Here is a 22102-nt window from a genome sequence, read left to right on the forward strand (position 1 = left end):
GGGCTGCTGGGAAGTTTGCATGAGATGGTGGATGTGAAAGAACTTAGAATTAATAACATAATCCAAAAATGTCGTTTTATTATTCACCCTCTGAGCTGGTACCCGGGAGCAAGGGGGGTGTGCGTGGGAAGTGCTGGTGGCAGGGGCTTCTGGGCTTGTCAGGGGCAAGTACCCAGCTCACACTGGACACCAGGCTGTCTACCGGATTGGAGAGATGAGTGAGTTGGAAAAATCTGTGCTTTTATCTGGAATAATCTGCAGGGAGGACCTACTGCCACGACTTGGATCCAAGCCTTGCCTTCCACCTCCGATTTAAGATGCTGTGGGTATCCACACGGGTGGCCCCAACAGTTCTGTGCTGACAAATTACTATTGCCCAGATGTCACTAACAGTGGAAGCGTTACAGGGAAGGTTCTGTTGTTTATGGAAAACAGGCAGACCCCTGCAGGTGCCAGGGTCTTCCTCCTCGAAGCAAGGGCATCTCATCTAAGAGATCCTCTGGGTACAGAACTTACTCTAGGCCCATGCTTGGGATGCGGCAGTTTGCTTACTAATTTGCAATAAATTAGTTCTCAGATTTCTCAGTCATTCCACTTGGAATCACTTTTGGAACTGAGGAATGAAATCTGCCAAGTGAAAGTATCTCATTCATCAGGGCCAGCCTGAGACTTTGGCAGCTTCCTTCCAGGCTGGAAGGATGCAGAGTACCCAGCCTTGAGCTACTCTCAATGGATCCTGCCCACCCCACTTCCATTTTGCTTTTGGCAGAGGCAAGAGTGAAGATGCCAGAATCTGGTCAAGGCTAGAAAGCCTCAGGTTGGTCCTGGTATCTGTTTAGTCAGAAGTGTGGGACAACCCCATCAGATACCACGTGGTCAGTCTTGATGTGAAAGCCTCTGCTGGTGGAGGTTAGCGAGGGGACCGATTTCTAGGTAGGAGGGCAGTGTGCGTGGGGGTTTGGGGGGGTGGGAGGGGCACACAGCCGGGTTCTTATGCTCCCTCCCACCTCCGCTGAATAGCTCTTTTAACCATCTTAGATGCTACGGATTCACTTAGCAAGTTAAAAAAAACCCTGCCGCGGGGCCCGGGTGCCAAGGAAGAGAAGTACAGAACTTCCAGGAGAACAAACTCTGCTCTTATAGTGGCAGAAAGAGAAAAGGACGGCGATGTCTCTAGACCCTGTGGATTCACAGTTGGAATCTGTAAGCAGGTTTGAAGAAAGGGACTCTCTTCTTCCAAAACGAAGCTCAGTAGAAGAACAGACCTTTTCTTCTCTCTGGAGATTGGCTTTCTGAAAAATAGGATAAGCACCATGAGGAAGAAGCTGGCTTGGGGTCCGAGGAGCCCAGGTTTGAATCCTGACCTCACCACTCCTTGCTGTGTGACCTCAGGCAAGTTACCTACACTCTCTGATCTGGCTTCTGGCCAAATGATATACAGAAAACTGCCCTTAACAAGGTTATCCAAATCTCTGATGCTACATCCAATAGAAATTTCTCTATCCTTCTTTTATTTGATCTCTTGGAAGCCTTTGCCACCATTGATCACTTCCTGTTTGGAAACATTCTCATCTTTTAGCTTCTGTAACACCAACCTCTCTTGGCTTCCCCCACCACCTCCATCTTCCCCCCAGCTCTTCCAAAGCTGGCTCCCTCACTTTCTTCGGGTCCCTGCTTACACATCACTTCCTCACAGAAGCCTCCTTTGACCAGTTGATCCAAAGTAGGCCCCCATCTTTATTTCAACACCTGGTATGTTTCCTTCATACTTATAATTTGCAAAGATTTTTGCTTTTTCCTTTTTTATTTTTTTTGGTGGTGTCAACCTTCCCCACTAGACTATTAACTCTATGAGAGCAGGGGCCAAGACAGTTGTATACACTATTAGATACAGATAAATAAAAGAGCACCATGTCTGGCAAACAGCAATATCAATGTGATTAATATCTGTAGATATTGAAGTAATGTACAATGAATCAGTGTCTATTTCTACAGATTAAAAGAAATCAAATTCACTAAAAATTTTGGCACCAGTTTTGGGGACTCATGTCCAGAAAGGATGCTCCAACTGCCCTTCCAGCAGATTGCTCTTCTGCTCCGCGTGGTCTCTGCCTCACAGGCGTGCGCCAGCCGGCACGAGGGGGCCAGACAGAGACTCTGCCTTCCTGCCTTTGACAAATTATTTATCTGGGGCCTCACAGAGGAGATCTTTCAGAACTACCAAAATCCTTATCGAAAGGTTCATCCAGTTCACTTCAAAATCAGGTTAATACAAAATATATGAAGAATCAAACAGATAGATTTGACTGGGTCCCATGCCAAATCCACCCAGCTGGGAAGTGAGGCGCAGAATCTGTGCGTTTCCCAGGCTCCCCCTGTGGTTCTTGGCATTAGGCAAGACCGGGAGACTGGAGGTGTGCTTAAGGGCATAGGCTTTGTGGGGGGGCCCTAGGAGGCACCCCCTTCCCAGTCCCCATGCCCTGCAGCCTCCCTCTGCAGGATAGCCTACCCATTCCCCACCTCCTGTCAACCAGTCTCCGCATGGAAAGCTCACCCCGTCGCCCCTTTCTCAAGGTGATAGTGCTCCTTTGCATGCTTTCCAAGCCTTCTGCGGCCTCTCCCCTTATTCCAGGGCAGTGTCCTGGCCACAGAGAGTCATGAACCCATAGACAGTGAGACGACCATACTAGTTGCTAGTCTTCACTGTTGTCCACTTGATTTAAGTTGGAATTGTTTTGGACGATTTACATTCAGTAGAATTTCCAATTTTGAGGATTGTCTGACACCGTGAGAGCAGAGTCCATAGTAATACCTCTGCCAGTTGCTGCTGTGTGATCTTCAGGCAAGTGCTTTCATCTGTTCCAGACTCGGTCTCCTCATCTATAAAATGGGGGAACTCACTCATTCATTCATTCATTCCAGATTTTCGGGATGCTTCTTGTGTACAGCACCTAGGATGTCCTCGTGCACGTATCACAAGGTCAGCGTGGGGACTGCGCAGGATGCAGTGGGCGGTACCCGGCGCAGAGCTGCCACCCGTACATGTTGTTGCTGTTATTTTGGGTCTATGAACAATTTAAAGCATCCAGTTTTTAGTAATTTTAAGGCTTACAATTTTAAAATGTATAAACTCTTAACAAGTACTTAGACTTTATAATCCTGATTTCATGACTTGGAAGGCTAGCAGAGCTCATACCTTCAGGCAGAGACTTCTATGAAACCTGACGCAGCCATACTAAGTAAGGCTCCCGAACTAGCCCTGAATCCATCTCCTCACTTGGGCACGGCCAGTTCCTCACCGAGGGTGACTTGTGGCTTGTTTGTTGGTTTCTTGGTCTTACCCAACAGCTTCAAACAAAATAATTTGTACTGTATTGGCAGACAGATTTGTACCATTTCCTTTCTTAATGTTCTTTTATTGTTTCCAGCATCCGCTCACTCATGCATTCAACACACATGGACCAACCTCTGTGCCAGGCAGCGCTGCAGGTGCTGGGGACGGGCGGGACACCCTTCAAAGTCTCAGCCCTCAAGGAGCCGACATTCTACTGAGGCCTGTATACTGCCCTCACTCCCACTCCACACTAGACTGTAAAGTGCCTGAGACCCAGGGCCATGGTGGCGGCCCTTTCTTCGGTGCCTCTCAAACACACAGCTGCAGGCACCGGGGTGCCCTCCAAAAGGGCGCATTTTGCTGCCTTACTGTGTGGCCGGGCTTATGGGGGCTAATTTCCATTAGTGTAAATTCTAAGCATTTACATATATTATCTCATTTAATCCTCTCAGAAATCAGATGAGATGAGCACTATTTTAATCCTCATTTTATAAATGAGGCCACAGAAGTCTGCAAAGGTGAAGAAACGCGACCAAGTCCCTAAAGTTACTAAGTAATGAAGTCAGATTTGAACCCAGGCCATGAAGACCGTCGTGTTACCCCCGCTAGATTGTCCTCATTTGGCCGTTCCCACTGACACTACTTTCAAATTGAACTCGGGGCCCAGAGTCCCAGCCTTTGGTGTCAGGTGGCATTGCCTTCTGACTGCAGAGTCCCGGGTTGTTTCAGCCCGTGTTCTAGGCTGAAAACTGAACATCTGGCAAAGAGCAAGCTAATCCCCATCAATTTGTTCATTTTCCTGCGTCACCTTGGTTACCTCGCTTAATCCAGTTCAGAGAAAAGAACTCAATAGAGTTGCTTTTATAGCAAAATAAGAAAATGCACAAAACATTTTACAAGATATGAAGTGGTTCTTCTCTTTGAGACTAAAATGAAACAAATTCTATGGGTGAAAAAACTAAATGATAGGACTGAGGATCATTTCACTGCCTGGAGATCCTGGTTTTTATGCTACCAGTTTGTTCTCAGGATACAGAAGTATCAAAGACAGAAGCACATCCTTACTTTCAACTGCAAGGCTGGCGCTGGCAGGTCCACCATCTGGGGGGAAGTAGATTTTCTTAACTAGAAAAGAAGAAAATATGATTGGAAATGAAATCTGGGGCTGAGCTAGAAAGTGCCCCATAACACCCCTGGCACCCCAAATCGCCTGCCCCTCAGTTTATAGACACTCAACATATTTTCTTTTACCAGATGCTACAAAAACAGAGAAGCTTGTTTTTAAGGCCCTGTAGGTTTTGTTCTCATCTTCCAGGCAGTGTTTCTGATCAAGGGTCACTGACTTCCTTAACAGACCCTGGACCATCGACCGCCAATTAATACAATGGATTTCAGGACTTGGAGGACATTGTGAAGAGTTTGTAGTGTTTGAGACTTTAGCGATCAGCCTTTGTTTGAGTCTGTGTCTAGAGCTTTCAGGAATAGGATAATGCCTGCATTACAGGTGGGCCAGGATGTGCCTGGCATAGACTAGATGCTCACTAAATATTTGTTGAACTAGATTTCAACTGCACACTCTTGTTATGTTTGGGAGGTGATGATTTGAGCCATCTGTGTTCTAACCAGCTGTCGAGACAGGGCGTTGCCGTGTGTGTGCACGAGCATCTATACACAGTTGGCCTCATTTTCCCTCCGAATCCAGGAGAAGCAGAGTTTTGAAAAAGAGTGGAGGGGTAGGAATCTTCATAGGTTTCCCAAGCGGGCCGTTTTTATGATTTACTCTTTTTAAGTCCATTCCTATTCAAACTTGGGGAATGATGGAGTGGTATTTTAATGGAAAATTTGGTTTCAACATTAGGATGGAACACAGCACCTGATTTAGGTTGGCTATTCTGAACAGGCCCTTAGTGTAATATATATATACTTAGTTCAGAAGTAAAGGCAGGGGAGGGTAGAGCTCAGTCGCAGAGTGCGTGCTTAGCATGCATGAGGTCCTGGGTTCAATCCCCAGCACCTTCATCAAAAATAATAATAATAATAATAATAATAATAATAATAATAATAATAATAATAATAATAAACCTAATTACCTCCCCCTCAGAAAATTTTTTTTAAAAAGTAAAGGTAGCTAGCTTCTAGCAATTTCTTTTCGGGCAAGGAACACTAGAACCACAGACATATATGGACCAGGGAGCCGTAAAAGTAAATTCCTCTAGGTGCAGAATGCCAGAGGGTGGAGACTTGGCCCCAGGAAACTAGAAAATATCTATTATTACCAATATTTATCTTGTAGCAGAGTGGCTTGCTGTTTGGGTGAAAGTACACCTCAGGCCAATTCTTCCCCATCCTCTTACAAAGAAGGGAGTCTTGTTTTTCGATGGGCATTTTGCATCTAGGAGGCACTAATTAAATATCTGTCGGGTGAGTGAGTAAATGAAATAGTGAATGAGCCTTAAGATGTTCTTGTTTGGGGGAGGGGTGGGGGTCCGGAGCAGGAGCCCCAGACAGCCAGGCACCGGCACCGCCCCCAAGCAGCAAGGGGGGCGCCTCCACAACGGCTTTGAGTTCTGATGTGTGGAGCAGACAGACGGCTGGTGTAGATTGCCCGTGTTTTTGCCCAGGAGTCTGGCATTATTGCCAGTTGCCAACCTGTTGGAAGGCCAGAGTTTTGAGCCGGTAGGGATATCACAGAGTTCTGTTTTATAGATGGATGGATTATTTGGTGACTCACAGCTAGGTGAAGGCAGGACCCTAAGATCTGAGGCAGCATCCGTCATTTTTCTAGGGCCAGTCCAAGTCAGCAGACCAGGGTGAATGCTCTCGGCTGAGCACATCTGGCCAGATGTCTATGTAACCCTTTAGTCATTAAACGGTGAACACTGACGAAGCCTAATGAAGATATATGGAACACTTAAGTAGGATGTTCAGTCCCTAGAAGCCCAGTGTCTGGAGTGGCAGCAGTTAGTCTGGGCACCCGATCACCAGCCCACTCATTCTCAACCACAACCAATCAGAGGCAACCCTCCACGTCTTCGGAGGCATCTCCTTACAGTGAGCTGAGCTGGGAGGCAGGTGGAAGAGCAATCCCGTGCTTCCGGCTGCCGGGGCAGAGTTGCAATCTTCCCATGAGGCAGATTCCTGAGGATGCGCGTGGCGTCTCTCCTGCTGGAGGACACTCAGGAGGGGCTCATATTTCCCATCAGGCTGGGGCTCTGGAGCCAGGTGCCCAGCGGAAAAGGCGGGAGGGTAGCCAGGCTCTGGGAAGCTGGGGCTGGGTAGGGAGGAGAAGGGCCGCGGCTCGCCAGGCTGAACGGAGGGGCTCCCGGTCAGGGACGGTGGGTACACATCCATAGCCATGGGGCCACAGCCATTCAAGCTGCAGGTGGCGGCACCATTTGCAAAAGATACTTCCGGCTGTGGCTTTGTCCGTTGAGAAGAGAAACGCCATTGATTTGGAGGCATGTCACTGTCTGTGGATGAAGAGATTAAGAAGACAGGTTTATGCACTGTTTTCAAAATGGAATTAGCTTAATTTACTTCTAGGTAATACATGCTATTTTTTTAATGTGAAAAAATGTAGAAAAGGTAAAAAAAAATTGCTCTAAGTGTAATATCCAGAGACTACCATTATCGACCTGCAGGTGTACTTCTTTCTAGGATTTGTTTCTGTTCACGTATGCATTGTTTTCACATCCCACATCATTTTTAAGTTTGCTTTTGTGTTATTAAATATCCCCAAATATCCTCCAAAGCAATGAAATGAGCCAACACCAGGATTTTAAATGTCTGGGCAGTATCCCATCATAAGGCAGGAACATGACCAGCAAACATGGTACTTGGGCAGCTGAGTTATTCCCATTTTTTCAATTATATTAGCAACATTGGGATGGACGCACGTCTCCATATATACATCTTTGTACTCTCATCCAACTAGCCCCTTGAGGAAATTTTTCAGAAGTAGAATTACTTGATTAAAGGTGATTTGTTTGTTGCCATTGTGTTTGTTGCCATTGTTTGGCTTTATTTTATAGCTGGTGTTTGGAATACACTGAATAGGAGGACTCCACAGAATTTTATAAAGGGTTGAACACCCGCCAGCGCCACACAAGTCTAGGCGTTGAAACTCCATTTTCAAGAGGGGTCTGGGGTATGGGGCTGTTAAGACGCTGGACCAAGTTAGCAGAGTAGATGAGCCAAGGAAGGATCTGAGCTGGAGTGATCATCAGTAGCGAGGGAAGTGGTTGCTGGGATCTCTTCCTGCAAAAGCAAAATGCTCAGTGCCAAGTGGTGACTCAGTTTCTTCCTTCAGAGTTCTTGTGGACTAGCTGGTGGTGATGAGTCTCCTTTGGTTTCACAGACACTATTCAAATTGTGCCTATAACAGCAGCTGAATTGGAGTTGTCAGAGAGTCTAGGGCAGCTCATGACGTGGATGGATGTTTTCCCCCTTATTAACACCCACTCAGGCAAGAGGGGAGGAGGGGGGAGAGCTCTGGCAGATGGTGCCTAAAGCCTGGAGCCATTCATCTATCCAAGGTAATGAAGAGGGAAGCGGGTGTGGAGACAAGGGAAGATTGGAGGGCTGGAGAGGCTGTCTGGTCCCCTTCCCCTCATGCGCGCCTCCCAGCTCTCCCCAGTGTTCCATTTGCCTGCCGAGGTCTGCCCAGTGATACTGGAGAGCCCCCACCCACCACCAGAGCTTTTCATGTGATACAGATGATAAGACCAAGAGAAGCCCGAAGACACGGCACAGATGTGCTGCTCAAATCTTCACATTGTCCACAACCAACAACGGACAACGGTTGGCCTCTTCGTGAAGCCAAGGGCAAGGAAACATCTATCAAGATTTGCTCCTGGGGATGAATGCTATTTTTGAAAACTGTTATCTGCGGGCTGGTAGCAGTTCCGGGCTCTGTGTCGCACAAATAGAGTGATTAAGCTGACTTAGTCTAATCACTGTCCGTGCTTCATATTGAATGAGGGTACTGCATGCCCTAAGCACAAATCGGAAACAATGAGTAGCCTCTGACAACTGGGCAGTTTCCATCTAAACTGGCCTTACAGATCTCACACATCGGACCTAGGTTTTGAACGCTTGAAATGTGGAAGGCAGGGCACCCCTGCGTGTTTTGCATATTTTTTTAACTGCTTCCCTTTCAGGATTCTCTGCCAGAGATGTTAAGGGGAGTGGGTGCTGTGCTACTGTCCTAGGTCCCATTGGGCCACTAAGTGTGCCAGAGCAGTCTGGATGGGAGTAGATGGGGAGGGACAGAGTGTCCCAGTCCTGAATTCACAGCAACCCAATAGTAGGTCTTGAGTGGCCTGGGACAGCCACCTTTCCAGAGCAGGCTGGGGTGTGGGTGTCCCATGGCGTGGAGATTGTGGATTTGGGTGGGCAAACTGCTCCAGCATTTACGCCCACCAACCCTGGGAACCAGTGAAGGTGCCTTGAACGGTAGCCTGGACAGGCTTAAGACTGCTGCAGCTAGAAGTGGCCCTGGTGACACCTCCTTACTCAAGCTCCCCCTCTGAGTTACCTCTGGAGATGAGAGGGAGCCCCAGGGAAAACTGCTGCCTTTTCAAGCCCCAGCCTACACAAACGAACGGAGAGCCGGCAAGGAACACTTCCGGGACACCTAGGGAAGACTGGATTTTTCTTACTCTTTTTTTCTTTCCTTCAGATGTGAGTCAATACCAGGCAGTGTTAATGAAATGTTAACCAACCCATATCTTTTGATGTCTTAAAGTGGAGCTGGCTTTAGTCTTTTTTTCCAATTGAAGTTTAGTTGACTCACAGTATTATTTTAGTTTCAGGTGTACAACATAGTGACTCATTATTTTTAGAGATGGCATACTCCATACAAAGTGATCATAAAATATTGACTATATTCCCTGTGCTGTACATTACATCCTTGTAACGCACTTATTTTGTACCTAGTAGCTTATACCTCGTAATCCCTTTTCCTTATTTTGCCCCTCCCCCTCCCCCCCGGCTGGATTTTTCTTTCAAGTAGGAACACACAAGGCTTCCATCCCACATACCCCACCTCTGGGCATCTAGACTGTGCCTCTTAGTCCCATCCATGCCTCTAGAGTTCCTGAGGTCCCTGGTCCTAAGACCAGGTCCTGTTCAGACAGCAAGAGCCCCCCACCCCATTTCCCACCCTGCCCCTGCAGGCTATCCCCCTGTCTCCAAAGCAGAGAAACCCAGAGACTGCCTCCATGCCCACCTACAGACATTTCTTCGAGCCCCCAAACCTTCTAGAAAGCACCTCCAGGCATCGAAGAGTCTGCTTCCACCCCAGAGGACCCTCCTCTCCACTCTATCCTTGCATGTTGGCCCTGCCTCCCTGTTTCAGACTAGTTTCTGGACACAGATTCAAATGTCACCCCGTTAGAGAGGCTCTCCCTGAACTGTCCATCTGAAGTTTGTTAGCTCCTGTCTCTGACCCTGCCCCGCTCACTTCCTTCTCAGCAGTAATCATATCCCGTGCTTCCCACCCGCCTGCCTTCCCTCACTGTTGGTCAGCCCTACTGGCCACTAGGCTTTGAGAGGACTGAGGTCACTTCTCCTTTATTCACCATCACATCCTCAGAGACTTGCACTGTGCCTGGCACAGAGCGGGCCCCGACTAAACATGATTGTCACGAAGGTGCACAACACAGGCACGTGCACAAACACACATGCACACACAAACATGCACACCCCTCTCCCCAAATCCTTCTGCATGGAGGAGAGCACGCAGGGTGGGTAAGAGGCTTTGAAGTCAGGCAGGCTGGGAGTCCAGTCCCAGCTCTGCCGCTCCCTAGTAGGGTGACACCGAGCACGTGCCCTTCCACCCTGGAGCCTGTCGGGGCTGTGGTGAGGCCAAATGGGACAATCCACGACAAGGGCATGGCACTGTGCCCGGGACCTGATGGGCACTCAGTTGGTGATAACCGTTGCTGTCATTACTGTTATTAACTATCATTTGGGTTTAGAAACCCGGCGTAGGCTCACACAGGTTTCTTTCCTGGTTTGCGACACTCCACGTAATCAATCAGGAAAAAGCAAGATGGTCACGTCCGAGGCCTGAGAGGCCTCCCTGCCCTGAGTCACCGAGTGCCACAGAGGGGAGGGGAGAGAAAAACAGCCCAAGAGCATGGGAGGCAGTGGCAGCAGAGACTCAGGGCTGATGTGGCGGACGGAATAGACGGTGGCTATAAAGGAGAGATTGCAGAAGGCTTTGCTTGGTGTGTCCATTCCCAGAAATCACCCGTCTGAGGTGGGCGGAACGACTGCATACCTGGAAGAGCTTTTGTTTAGTGAGCGCTTACTCTGGGCCGGGCTCTCTGTTTAGCATTCAGCAGGCATGATCTCATAGCAGCCTGGTGCTTCACCAGCTTTGCCTCCCCATTATTTTATAAGAATCCAGCCGGGCTGGAGGGATGGCAGAGCGGCATAACACTTCTGGGAACAATCTGTCGTTTATAGACTGAAACCCTAGAATTTGAGAGTATGCTTTGATCCAGCCAGTCCACTTACAACGATTTATTTTAAGGCTATCATCAATGATGTGTGCCAAGGCTGAGCGACAAGGATAGTCAGTGGGACATTTACAACAGAGGGAAAGATTGGCAACAACCCAAATGTCCAAAAATTCTCTCTGTCCTCTCTGTCTCCACCTTTAATACAAATCCTGCTTTCTGATGAAGCTGAAACCAAGAGCCGTCTGAATGCATGCCCCTATCTTGCACCACAAAGGTCCCAGCTTTGGCCTGCCTGATCTGCACGCACCGACTGCCCCCTCTCTGCTGTCTTGGCTGCTGCTACTGGTCTCTGATTCATTCACTCCAGAAACAAAGAGGAGATTCTTGGTATTAGCAGAGATTGAAAAATCATGGGACACAGAGGGGCAGCTTATGCAATACAGTCCCCCTCGCCTCCATCAGTCACCTGCATGGAGTACCTTGTCTTTGCCGACTACCTGGGTTCCCTTTCCCAACTGGAAGTGGAGAGGAAATACAGAACATGTGCTTGTGTTCTGAAAGTGGCTAAGAGTTCTGTATCGAGATTCAAATGCTCTGGTTGTGAACAGCTGCCCCTTAAGAGCTGTGGGATCTTGGACAAGTCATTTGCCTCTCTGAGCCTCAGTTTCGGCATGGTGAGAGTTAACCAGTAGGATGGTATCAGGAGCCAATGAGGTAACTCATGTGACAGCCCCCAGCAAAGGGCCCGGCACACAGGAAGCACTCAATAAATGTCACCATTCACCCTCTGGCTGGGATGTTGTCAGGGTCCACAAAGGCAGTCAGGACACCAACTCTGGAGTCTGACTGACCTGGGTTTCAGTCTCTATCAATCACTGGCCTGTGTGACCCATCCCATCACTAACCCTCTCTGGGCTACAGTTTCCTCTTTCTAAAATGAAGATATTCACACCCACTCTAAAGCAGTTTGTGAAGCGCAACACACACGCACAGGTCTAAGTGTGCAGCTGGGGGATTCTCCCGAACTGGGTGATGAGCACCAGATCAAGGAACAGAGTATGACGGCCACTCCAGGATCTAACCCCCACCCTGGTCCCCCTCCAGTCAATAAACTCCCCCCAAATGTACCCAGTTCCCTGTCTCCTAATATCATAGATTCTGTTTACCCAGCTTTGACCTTTACTCATCGCAGATTTTGAGGACTGAAGTGAATGCAGTAATTATAGCACAGTGTCTGGCCCCCGGTGGGGCTCACCATATGTTAATGTAGAGTCCTCTCCCTTGTTAGAAAGGAAGATGTGATGTTGTCAGGGTTCACAAGGACCCTAAACAACTCGCATGACTATATCTCATCTAGATAGTCACAATAAAAAGAAACCTAAGACATGGAAGCACCATCCACCAACAGATGAATGGATAAAGATATGGTGTATATACACAATGGAATACTACTCAGCCATAAAAAGGAAATAATTCCATTTGCAGCAATGTGGGTGGACCCAGAAATTATTACACTAAGTGAAGTAAGTCAGACAGAGAAAGATAAATGTATCACTTATATGTGGAATCTAAAAAATGACACAAAAATGGACTCACAGACATAGAAAACAAACTTACGGTTACCAAAGGGGGAAAAGGGTGGGAGGGATAAATTAGGAGTTTGGGATAAGCAGATATAAACTACTACATATAAAATAGATGCACAAGGTCCTACTGTACAGCACAGAGAACTGTATTCAATACCTTGCAATAACCTATAATGGAAAAGAATCTGAAAAAGAATAGATATATAAACGTATATGTAAAACTGACTCACTGCTATACATCTGAAACTAATAGAACATTGCAAATCAACTACACTTCAATTTAAAAAATTTTTTTAAATAATAAAGAAAGAAACCCAGCATTTCTTCCCCACCTCCACTGGCTTATTGAGGAGGGGAGAGAAGGAGGTGGGGCCCTGTAAGACGGGCTATAAAAGACCGAGGGCTCAGGTCTACACCGTCACCTTCTCTCAGCAGCCCTTGAGAGATGTCGCCAGGCCTGGGGCTGGCCTCGCGGCTGGGACAGGAACACTATGGGGTGGGTTGTACACCAGCACCATGCCCTGCCCATTGCCTCCCCTAGAAATGCTAACAAATGAAGCTTCTCAGGTTACCTGCTCTGAAATCCCCAATGTCCTTTTAACAGGCAGATAATTCAAAGATACTTTCAGCTTGTGTTTTCTTTTCTACAAGTAAGGCCAGTATAAATTATACAGAAGTAAATAAAAAAAAAATAACTGATTTGGGAGAAGCAGCCAGGAAATTCGATGGCATTTCCTAGCCACACGGGTCTCCGTGTTTGGACTTGGCGTATCTGGCCTGACACAGCTCCCTCAGAATGGGGGCCAGTGGGTGATGGGAGCCCATGAATGGCAGCCTGTTCTCGGCGTGGCTTCGCTGGGGCCTAGCTAGGGCCAGGCGGCCTGGGGCCAGCCTGCAGGGGTTGAGAGGGCACGAATGGCCAGTAATGAAGGGCCACTTTATGGATTTCCCACCATTTTCGAAGCTGCGTGTTTCTCATTTAACACCTCCGGTGAGAACCCCTGGGGGCCCGTCTTCTCTCAGGGGACCCTCCCCAGAGGCAGCAGAGCACAGGAGAAACTTGACCCCTAACTGTGATAAGAGAGGCCTTGAGGAAGACAAGCTCTCTCTTTCACTTGTTCCATCAGCTGGACAAACATACACCACACTCTGCGAGGGGAACAACAGCTTCACAGTCAAGGGATCTGTGAGACTCTCACAGAGAAAATGCAACAACCACGAAGGCAGGTGGAGAAGAAAGCCAGCCACCTCTCCGCCTGGCCGGGGAAGACTGGCTTGGGCAAGAAACAAGGCCACGTCCGCGTCCCGTCGGTGGGCAGGGGCTTCCCAGAACACAGAGCGAAGTCAGAAGTCCTAAGAAACAGGGCAGCGGCCACTGAGCAAGGAGACGTCTCTGGACCACTTGGAGGCTGATAAAAGGGGCCCAATGCTTTGTGAGCCTGAGGTCTTTTGTTGTTGTTGTTTAGTTTTCTTTTTAATTCTTACTTTTTATTGACGTGTAGTATATTCACAGTGTTACTTTCATGTGTGCAGAACCTGAGGGCTGGAAGGCAGGCCCTGTCTCCATGCTAGCCATTCAAGAAACACATGTCAAGCTTTCCTACCAGCACCACCAAATAGCCACCACCCACATGGCATTTGCCATGTGCCACTTGACATGTGTCATCGCACTGATTCCTGGATAGTTGAATAATACCCAGTTTTACAGCTGAGGAAACGGGGCCCCCGGGAGATGAGTGATGTGCCCTGAGACCACATGGTTTATCAATGACGGGAGCTGGTGGGCCCCAGGCTGCCTGACTCTAAATCCATACAGCGAATGATGCTCTTTCTCTACCATGACTCCCTCAGTGATGGACAGCAAGACCTCGTGATCCAAATCACAATTTCATCCATTCAAGCAATATTTCTTGAGCACCCTTCATGTGTCGGACATTGGGCTGTGTCCTTGGAAACCAGCAGTTAACAGACTGAGTCTGCTGCTACAGAATTCAGAGTCCAGGGGGCAGGAAATGAGAAGGAAACACATAAATATAGAACATGCCCCGTGGTGACAAATGCTGAGAAGAAATAATGTTCTGAAGAAATGTCTGAAGAGATGACATTCAGATGGATACTTGAATGAAGAGGAAGTCATGCTTATCTGGGGAAAGAGCATTTCAGGAAGCAGGGAGAGGAAGTGCAAAGGGCCTGAGGCAGGATCGTACTTGGCATGTTCTCCAACTAACAAGGAGGCTAGACTGGAATGAGTGAGGTGGGAAGTGGTAGGATTTGAGATGAGAAAGATACCAGGGGCCCAGATGAGGCAGGGCTCCATCCAAGACTTTGCATTGATTCCAAGTGAGATACAAAGCTACTGGAGAGTTTAACAGGAAAGTGATATCATCTGATGACTTTCATTTTAATGATATTATTCCGACTGCTACCTTGAGAACAGACTGAAGGGGAGCAGGGGCAGAAGCAGGGAGACCAATGAGGAGGCAACTGCAAAAACCCAGTGGGGAGATGATGGCCTCTCAGACCAAGGAGAGGGCAGTGGACAAGAGAAATGATCAGAGCTTGGATATATTCTGAAGGTAGAACTTATAGAATTGTTCAAAGGATTGGATGTGGGGTATGAGATGGAGAGGAGTTAAATGTGACTCCAATCAAAGGAAGCAGCTGCCTATTACTGAGATGGAGAGACTAGGGATGGAGCAGGGTGAGGGGAGATTAACAGCTCTGCTTGAGACCTGTTTTGTTTAAGATTCCTATTAGATATGTGAAGTGAAGGTATCGAGTAGGCAGCTACCTAGACAGGTCTGAAACCCGGTCCCGGCTGGAGACACATTTGGGATCGATCAGCACATAGGTGGTATTTAAGACCAAGAGACTGGAAAAGATCCCATAGGGACCACGTGTAGAGAGAGAAGTTGTCTGAGACTGGAGTCCTGGGGCCCTCAGGTGTTTAAGGAATTGAAGAGTTGAAGAGAAGGGGATATCTAGCCAAAGAGACTGAGAAGGAGTGGCAGGGAAGAAACCAGGAGGGAAACTGGGACAGTGTGTGCGATCTTAAGGAATCTAAGTGAAGGAGGTATTTCCAAGAGGAGGGAGCCAGCGGCTGCAGATAGTGTCAGGAGGTCAGATGAGATGAGGACAGAGAAGGACCATTTGATTTGGAAAGTAGAGGTCCCTGGCTGGCCTGGAGAAGAGAGGTTTCCAGCAGCGATGAGGACAAACAGCTGAGTGGACTGAATGCAGGAGAGCAGGAGAGGAGAGGGCAGAGTGTGTGCAAGGACACCAGGTTTGAGTCTTGCTTCAAAACGAAGCTGAGCAATGGGACAATAAGCCAAGAGCTGGTTTGATCTCAGGTTGGGTTCAGCAGGCAAGCAGGATGCAGGGCCTGAGGGAGTATGAGCTGCTGGTGCTGACAAGGGAGTGACTGATGAATCCAAGCCAGTGGGTTTCGAACTCACTCAGAGTGGGCGGAGGACTTGCCTCTGCATGAAGAACCCGGGGTTTTGACCCTCCCGAGGAGCCAGTTAGATCCTCTGAGTCCCACATATCACATGTATTGGCTCTTAACACATGTCAGTTCCCCAGATTCCTGCCTTCTGCCCTGAAGTACTCAGCACACTCTTCAACAGCACCTCCCTACTCTGCACCCAGCCCCTTATGCCGGGTGTTTCCTTTAGTACCTACGGTGACTATACCCACTTCCACACGTTTCCGCAACTCCCAAGAGTCTCTGAGAAAAGTGCATCACCTGATGGAAAAGTTATTTCTAGGAGACAAGTAAATTCTGAAAAGTTATATGAGATAATACACCAACTCCCCGTCCAGATCCAAAGAGTCTGGCGAGCCAGGGTGATGGCGTCTGAAAACAGGTGAGCTCTTCACCCAGAGGCAGAGGCTCCACCTGGAGGCACGTCCCTCTTCCAATGGGAGCAAGGTACTCAGCACAGGAGCTTGGCAACCGTCAGAAAGAGCTCTTTAAATTGACTAGACCCTAGTCTATTTGTACATTTCAAAAAGGTGACAAGAAAAAATAAATATAACAGCATGACTGAATCTATAAAAGTGAATCCAGCCTGGATTATATTTGTTTTTATACCAGTATCGTCACAGAATGTCCTGGTCTGTATTTTTATGGAGGAAGGGGACCCATGGAGGCAATGTCTATAACGTCTAGGGGCCAGGAAAGTCATATCACAGTCCTTGCTGTCTCCAGACCTGGATATTTTGATGAGCAGCTTTTGACATAGCTCTCTTGAAATAATTGCTTTGAAATCAAAGAATGCTTTTTTTTTAAAACAATTACCCAATAGTGTGTGTAATAGATGCCCCTGATGCTGTTACAAGAGGGGAGATGGGGAGAAGGATGCAGCGAGAAGAGAGACTTCTGCCTCTGGCCCCACCCCTGCTCCCCAGATCCCCCACTACTCACTGAGAGGAGGCTGGGTGTACCTATAGGGGACAGGTGTGCTCTTACGGGTCATTGGGTGCTCCTGCCCTGTCAGGCCAATAAGTAATTGTAGCAGCAGCAGCAGCAGTAGTAGTAATAATAATAATAATAGCAGTAATAGTGATAATGGTGTTAATAGTGAGCAGTTGTGGTGCTCTTATTGGACAGAGTAATGAACCCAGCATTTAACACAATCAAGGACATAATGAAAGAGGTAAACCAATTTGACTGAACAATGTCCATTGTCACACAGTAAACCTCTGAGAAAATGGTGTGGCTTCTCACTAGACAGTGTGACGTGCCTTCAGCAAATACACACACGTCTAAGAGCATCGAGGGTATCAGAACTGGTCTTTCGGGGACAGCTGGATAGGGAATTCCAGCCCCTCCCTCCCACGTGCTCACCATTCCTCAAGATCACGTCTTCACTCTGGCTCGAAGGGCTCAGGCCCCGGGGGCTCTTGACATTGCTCAGAGCTCTGGAGAAGTGTTCATCCACGACGCTGCTAATGTCCCCTTGGAAATAGGTGAAAAGGACACAGCGGGAATTCCATTCAGTCTTTACAGGACTCTGCATCTGGATGGCGGTCTTCCTCACTTCTTCCATCGTGGCACCAGAGGCAGCTGCGGATCAAATGCAAAATGTCACTGGCACTCTTTTCCCAAGCGGTTTGGTTATGGCTTGGGTGAGCGGCATCCTTGAGGGCAAGCAGTTTGCTCCTAAGGTACAAGCTCTCTGCTTGGGGCCCAGGGAGCCACCCAGGTCCCGAGCAGTGTTCAGGAAATAAGACAGAGCTCTACGAAGTGCTGAAGGGGCCTGCTTTACAAATGAGAAAAATTGTCTGAGAACATGATTAGAGGAGCATCAGGAAGTGAAAAAAAAAAAAAAAAAGACACTGAGGCCAAGGAGTGGAGTCACCTGCTCTCTGAGGAAGTGTTTGCCCCTACCCTCCACCCCACACCCTCTGCCCAGAACTCTGTGTAGACACCCGCCCCCGGACAAGGGCACAAGTGCCCCATAGAGCTTGGCTAAGCAATCCAGTGGGTATTGACAATTTCTGGTTCCCTAATAAGCACTGCCTTTCACCCCGGCCACTTCCATGCAAGAGCATCAAACACATCGAAATCCTCCCACTCCCCCTAACGCCATACGTTGGGGTCCTGAACCCACCCTACCCCATCTTAGAAACCGGCAATTACAAACAATACCAGTCCTAAGGTCTCCAGACAGATATATTCTGAACCAAATGTAGATAACACTTTTCACACTAATATTTTGTGGCAACTTTAGGGAAAAGCACCTGAAAGATGGTCAGATTGTTAGCTCTGTTCACCACGCTTCCTCTGTGCCTAGAAAAGTGCCTGCGATCTAGCTCAATATTGAGCAAATGCCCAACAGGCATTTGCTGCCTTAAACTTGGCCTCCATCATTGGATTGTATTCACAAGCAAAGGCTGTCCTTTTGCCCCCGGCTGGGACGTGGCACACAGTCGGCACTGGAGACAGGCTGTGGCCTTCCTTTACTAAGGAAGTAACCAGTCTGGATGTTTCGTTACCTGTGGCCATCCAATCTGGCTTGCCCTGTGCTCTGGTGTAAATCTATTCATTCCGTTTCCCTTTCTAGTCTCTGAGATCCCTGAGGATGGGGGCCATTTCTTATTCATTTCTTTATTCCCAGCACCTAATAGTAAGTAAACAGTGGCTGAATGACAGAATGCCATTTCATGCAGAGAATGCACCATCAAAGAAATCCCACCGATTAGGAGTCAGAGGATCTGGGTGTTTCCTTGGCTGGCTGTGTGCCTTTGGGGGAATCACATGGCCTCTCTGGGCTTCAGATTCCGCTAGGGTAAAATGAAGAGGTTGGGGGAGATGAATTCTACAGCTTATTCTTTTAGGGGTCTACTGGAAGTGTCAATTAGACTATGATGGAGACATAAGGAGGGAATCTGGCAGTGAGCAGGGGACCCATATGTCGAAGTTCTCCTTTCAGAATCCTTTTAGCCCCAGTCACAGCTGGATTCTGTTGTTGGCAGGAGTTTTTGATTAAGCACGTCAATCTGTTTCCCTTGGGGTAACAGCTACACTAAGCATCACTAGGCACCACCTGAAAAATGAATCCACTGTCCCCTTATTTCAAAAAACATGGCAACAACCACTTTGAAAAACTGTTTGGCAGTTTCTTATAAAGTTAAACGTGTGCTTACCATATGAGCCAGCAATCCCACTTCTAGGTACACAGAACCAAGAGAAACGAAAACATATGTCTGCACAAAGACTCCTACGTGAGAGTTCATAGCGGCTTTATTTATAATAGCCAAAAAGTGGAAACACAAATGTCCATCACCAGGAGAATAAATAAACTAGCTGTGACATTTTCATACAATGGAATGTTCTTCAGCAATAAAGAGCAACAGGCTACTAATCCACCCAGCAACATGAATGAATCACAAAAACATTAAGCTGAGTGAAAAAAGCCAGACCACATATTATATGATTCCTCTTACATGAAACAGACACACAAAAAATCTATGGTGATAAAAGTCTGAGCAGCGGTTGCCTGTGGGGTGGAGCTTGGGGAGGGGCATGCAGGAATTCTCAGGGATGCTGGAAATGTCTTAACATCCTGACGAAGGTGAAGGTTACATATGGGTGTATACATTCGTCAGAACTCATCCAATTGTATACTTAAGATCTGTGCATTTCACTGAAGGTAAATTATTTCTCAGTGGAAAAACACATGATCTATTCAGGTACTTGGACTTGTAGAAATAAAGCAAAGGAACAATCCTTGAGCATGTTATGGGATAAGTCAAAGTACTGTAGGATCTCACTGACACGTGGAATTTTCAAGAACCACACTGGTAAAAATAGAGAATAAAATGGTGGTTCCCGGAGTGGGTGGGGGGACAAGACAAATGTTTAAGAGAACAAATGTGGGGTGTGGGTATAGCTCAGTGGTACAGCGCGTGCTTAGCAGGCATGAATGAGGTCCTGAGTTCAATCCCCAGTACCTCCATTTAAAAAAAAAAAAGAGCAAGAGAACAAATGTGCAACAAGTAGTGAACAAGCCCTAGAGATGTAATGAACAGTGCAGTGAATACAGACAACAAATTTATATTATAATCATCAAACTTGCTAAGAAATGAGAACTTAATTGTTTCAATCTCTAAAAACCAAAGATAACTATGCATCTTGGTGGAGGTGTTAATTATCGCTGCAATGGCATCCACATTATGCTATATAAATGTATCCAATTAACATGTCGTACACCTGAAAGCTACATAATGTTTTATGTCAAATATATTTTTTAAAAACCAAAATAAAGAAACAAAGTGACGGTGTTATGAATTATAAAGTAATTATAAAATGTGGAGGCGGCAGTTTTTCTAAAGCTGCAGTTTACAGAATTACCTATTCTGTGCCAGAAGTTCTACATATATTTTCTCCACTCTTTACCGCCCTCAAAGTAGGTCTTAGTATCCCCATTGTAGAGACGAGCAAATTCAGGCTTAGAGAAGGGAAATCAAGTGCCCAGGCCACACAGCTCGGGGGTGGCAGAGCCGGGGTTTGAACCCAGGTCCCTTGGCTTCAATATCCTTTTGTCAGCATCCCTTTCTATCTAAAGACTAAGGTCCCTTCCCTTCCATGGACTCTGGCCAGGACCCTAGACAAGGGAGTGCAGGCAGGCCGTCCGCGTGCTCTCTCCGGCTTCTCCTGGAAGCTGTCACCTGCAAGCGCTGCTTAGCACCTCTGTGGGCTTTGCCCTCTTACTCTCTTCCCGGTGGCCACTGCTCTAGGCTCAGGCTTAACACAGCCTGCAGTCTATCCTTGCTGTCTCCCTGGAGCCATGAGAAGTGGCCGGCCAGACCCTTGGGACACATGAAGCACGTTCCTCACCCCATAAGGCAGAGATCACGGAGCCCATAGGCCCACCGGCCGCAGCCAGGAAAGCACAGAGATAAAGTCAGAGCCATGTCTCAGCCCCTCACGTCAGGGGCCTCAGACATTACACAACTGCGGATCCAGAATAAACCCCAAGTCCTTCCTCTACTGCTCGCCAAACACACAGACACAGACTCAACAGAAAGCCATGGGTTACGTCTCCGGACTCAGCTCACAAGCAGCTCTCCCTGCTGTCCTCAGACCTCAGTGAAGAAAGAGGATCTGTGTTACGGGGTGATTCCAAGTCTAAGAACTGTTAGCCGGTTTCATCCTTTGCAGAAATGCATCCCACTGCACCACTACAGAAACCGGAGCAGTTTCTTCCCCACCTGAGCCCTCTGTGAGGGGGCTCTTTATTCAGGGGTGAATTGGCGGGTTGGGTCCAGCTTAGAACGGGGTGCTGCAAAGCTGGAACTGGGGGGAGATCAACGAGGCGGAAGGAAGGCGGGGGGTTTTCCTAGAGAAGGTGTTTCTGTACCGGCGCCCGGCTCTGTAGGAAAAGCCACTTGCAGATAAAACCTCAGGGCCAAGCTTTGCCCAGCTGTGAGGTTCGAACAGCATAATGACAAAAGGACATTCTAGCTTGTAATTTCTCCAACGCATAAAATGTAAAGACATCAAGCAGACCTCAAAATGCTGCCCAGTCTTCTGCACAAATATCTTAACACGGAATCCAATACCAGTGGTTCGGCCTCAACTCTACCAGTCTGCCCACCTGGACACGTTTACCATCCTTCTGCGAAATGGTACCCAGCACCCTGAGGGTAGCGTGGGGAGTCAGAGAGGTTGTCACAATGATCACTTGGAACAAAAACCCCAAAGGGACAATATTGTATCTCATTGAGCAAAGCATGTGATGCCCCCTACTAACCCCCTCCACCGCCCCAATTCCTTCCCAGTTGAATTTCCATCCCTTCTGCCTCCCCCAGAGTCCCCAACTCTCTTACCTTAATTCTCGACCATCGGCTGAGACAGAACAAGATGCTATGGCTGGGCAAAGTTGCGTTTTGATGGCTGGAGCTGCCTGGCCCACTTTAGAGCAGTGCGGGCCCAAGCAGGGCCTGGCGATTTTGTGCCCTCCCCTCGCAACTTTCTACCCCTCTAGCTGAGCATATACAAGGCATTTCCTGCTAGCTATCTATTAAGAATGCAGAAAATGTACTCCAACAAGTCAATCGGGTTGGGCACCTGCAGGAATGAGGAAAGTAGGTAGTTCTTTTTTATTTCTTTCTTTTTGCATTAAAAAAAAGCACTTAGAGATATTGTCTCAAAGTGGGCGGCCGATTGTTTGCCCGGAAACCACACACAGAGTAGTAACATCCAA

General features: G+C 47.8%; 1 protein-coding gene across 1 annotated transcript; it reads right to left on the reverse strand.

Moving 5' to 3' along the window:
• Positions 1-1020: 1020 nt before the first annotated feature.
• Positions 1021-21867, reverse strand: VGLL1 (vestigial like family member 1). The gene is made up of 5 exons (XM_031446580.2): positions 21726-21867; positions 17239-17457; positions 6385-6804; positions 4400-4459; positions 1021-1292 (listed from the first exon to the last, which is right to left on the reverse strand). The coding sequence occupies exons 2-5, from the start codon at positions 17438-17440 to the stop codon at positions 1249-1251; spliced, it is 726 nt and encodes a 241-aa protein (XP_031302440.2). The 5' UTR covers positions 17441-17457; positions 21726-21867; the 3' UTR covers positions 1021-1248.
• Between the last annotated feature and the right edge of the window lie 235 nt (positions 21868-22102).

The sequence above is a fragment of the Camelus dromedarius genome, chromosome X, assembly GCF_036321535.1.
Source record: "Camelus dromedarius isolate mCamDro1 chromosome X, mCamDro1.pat, whole genome shotgun sequence".
In the NCBI taxonomy this organism is placed as follows: domain Eukaryota; kingdom Metazoa; phylum Chordata; class Mammalia; order Artiodactyla; family Camelidae; genus Camelus; species Camelus dromedarius.

Excerpts from the sequence above, each read along its gene's own strand:
- VGLL1 (XM_031446580.2), bottom strand. The coding sequence starts at position 17,440 with ATGGAAGAAGTGAGGAAGACCGCCATCCAGATGCAGAGTCCTGTAAAG. Across the intron at positions 6,805-17,238 it reads AGACGTGATCTTGAGGAATG|ACAGTGACATGCCTCCAAAT; the intron begins GTGAGCACGTGG and ends CTTCATCCACAG. Across the intron at positions 1,293-4,399 it reads CGCCAGCCTTGCAGTTGAAA|AAAGCCAATCTCCAGAGAGA; the intron begins GTAAGGATGTGC and ends CCTATTTTTCAG.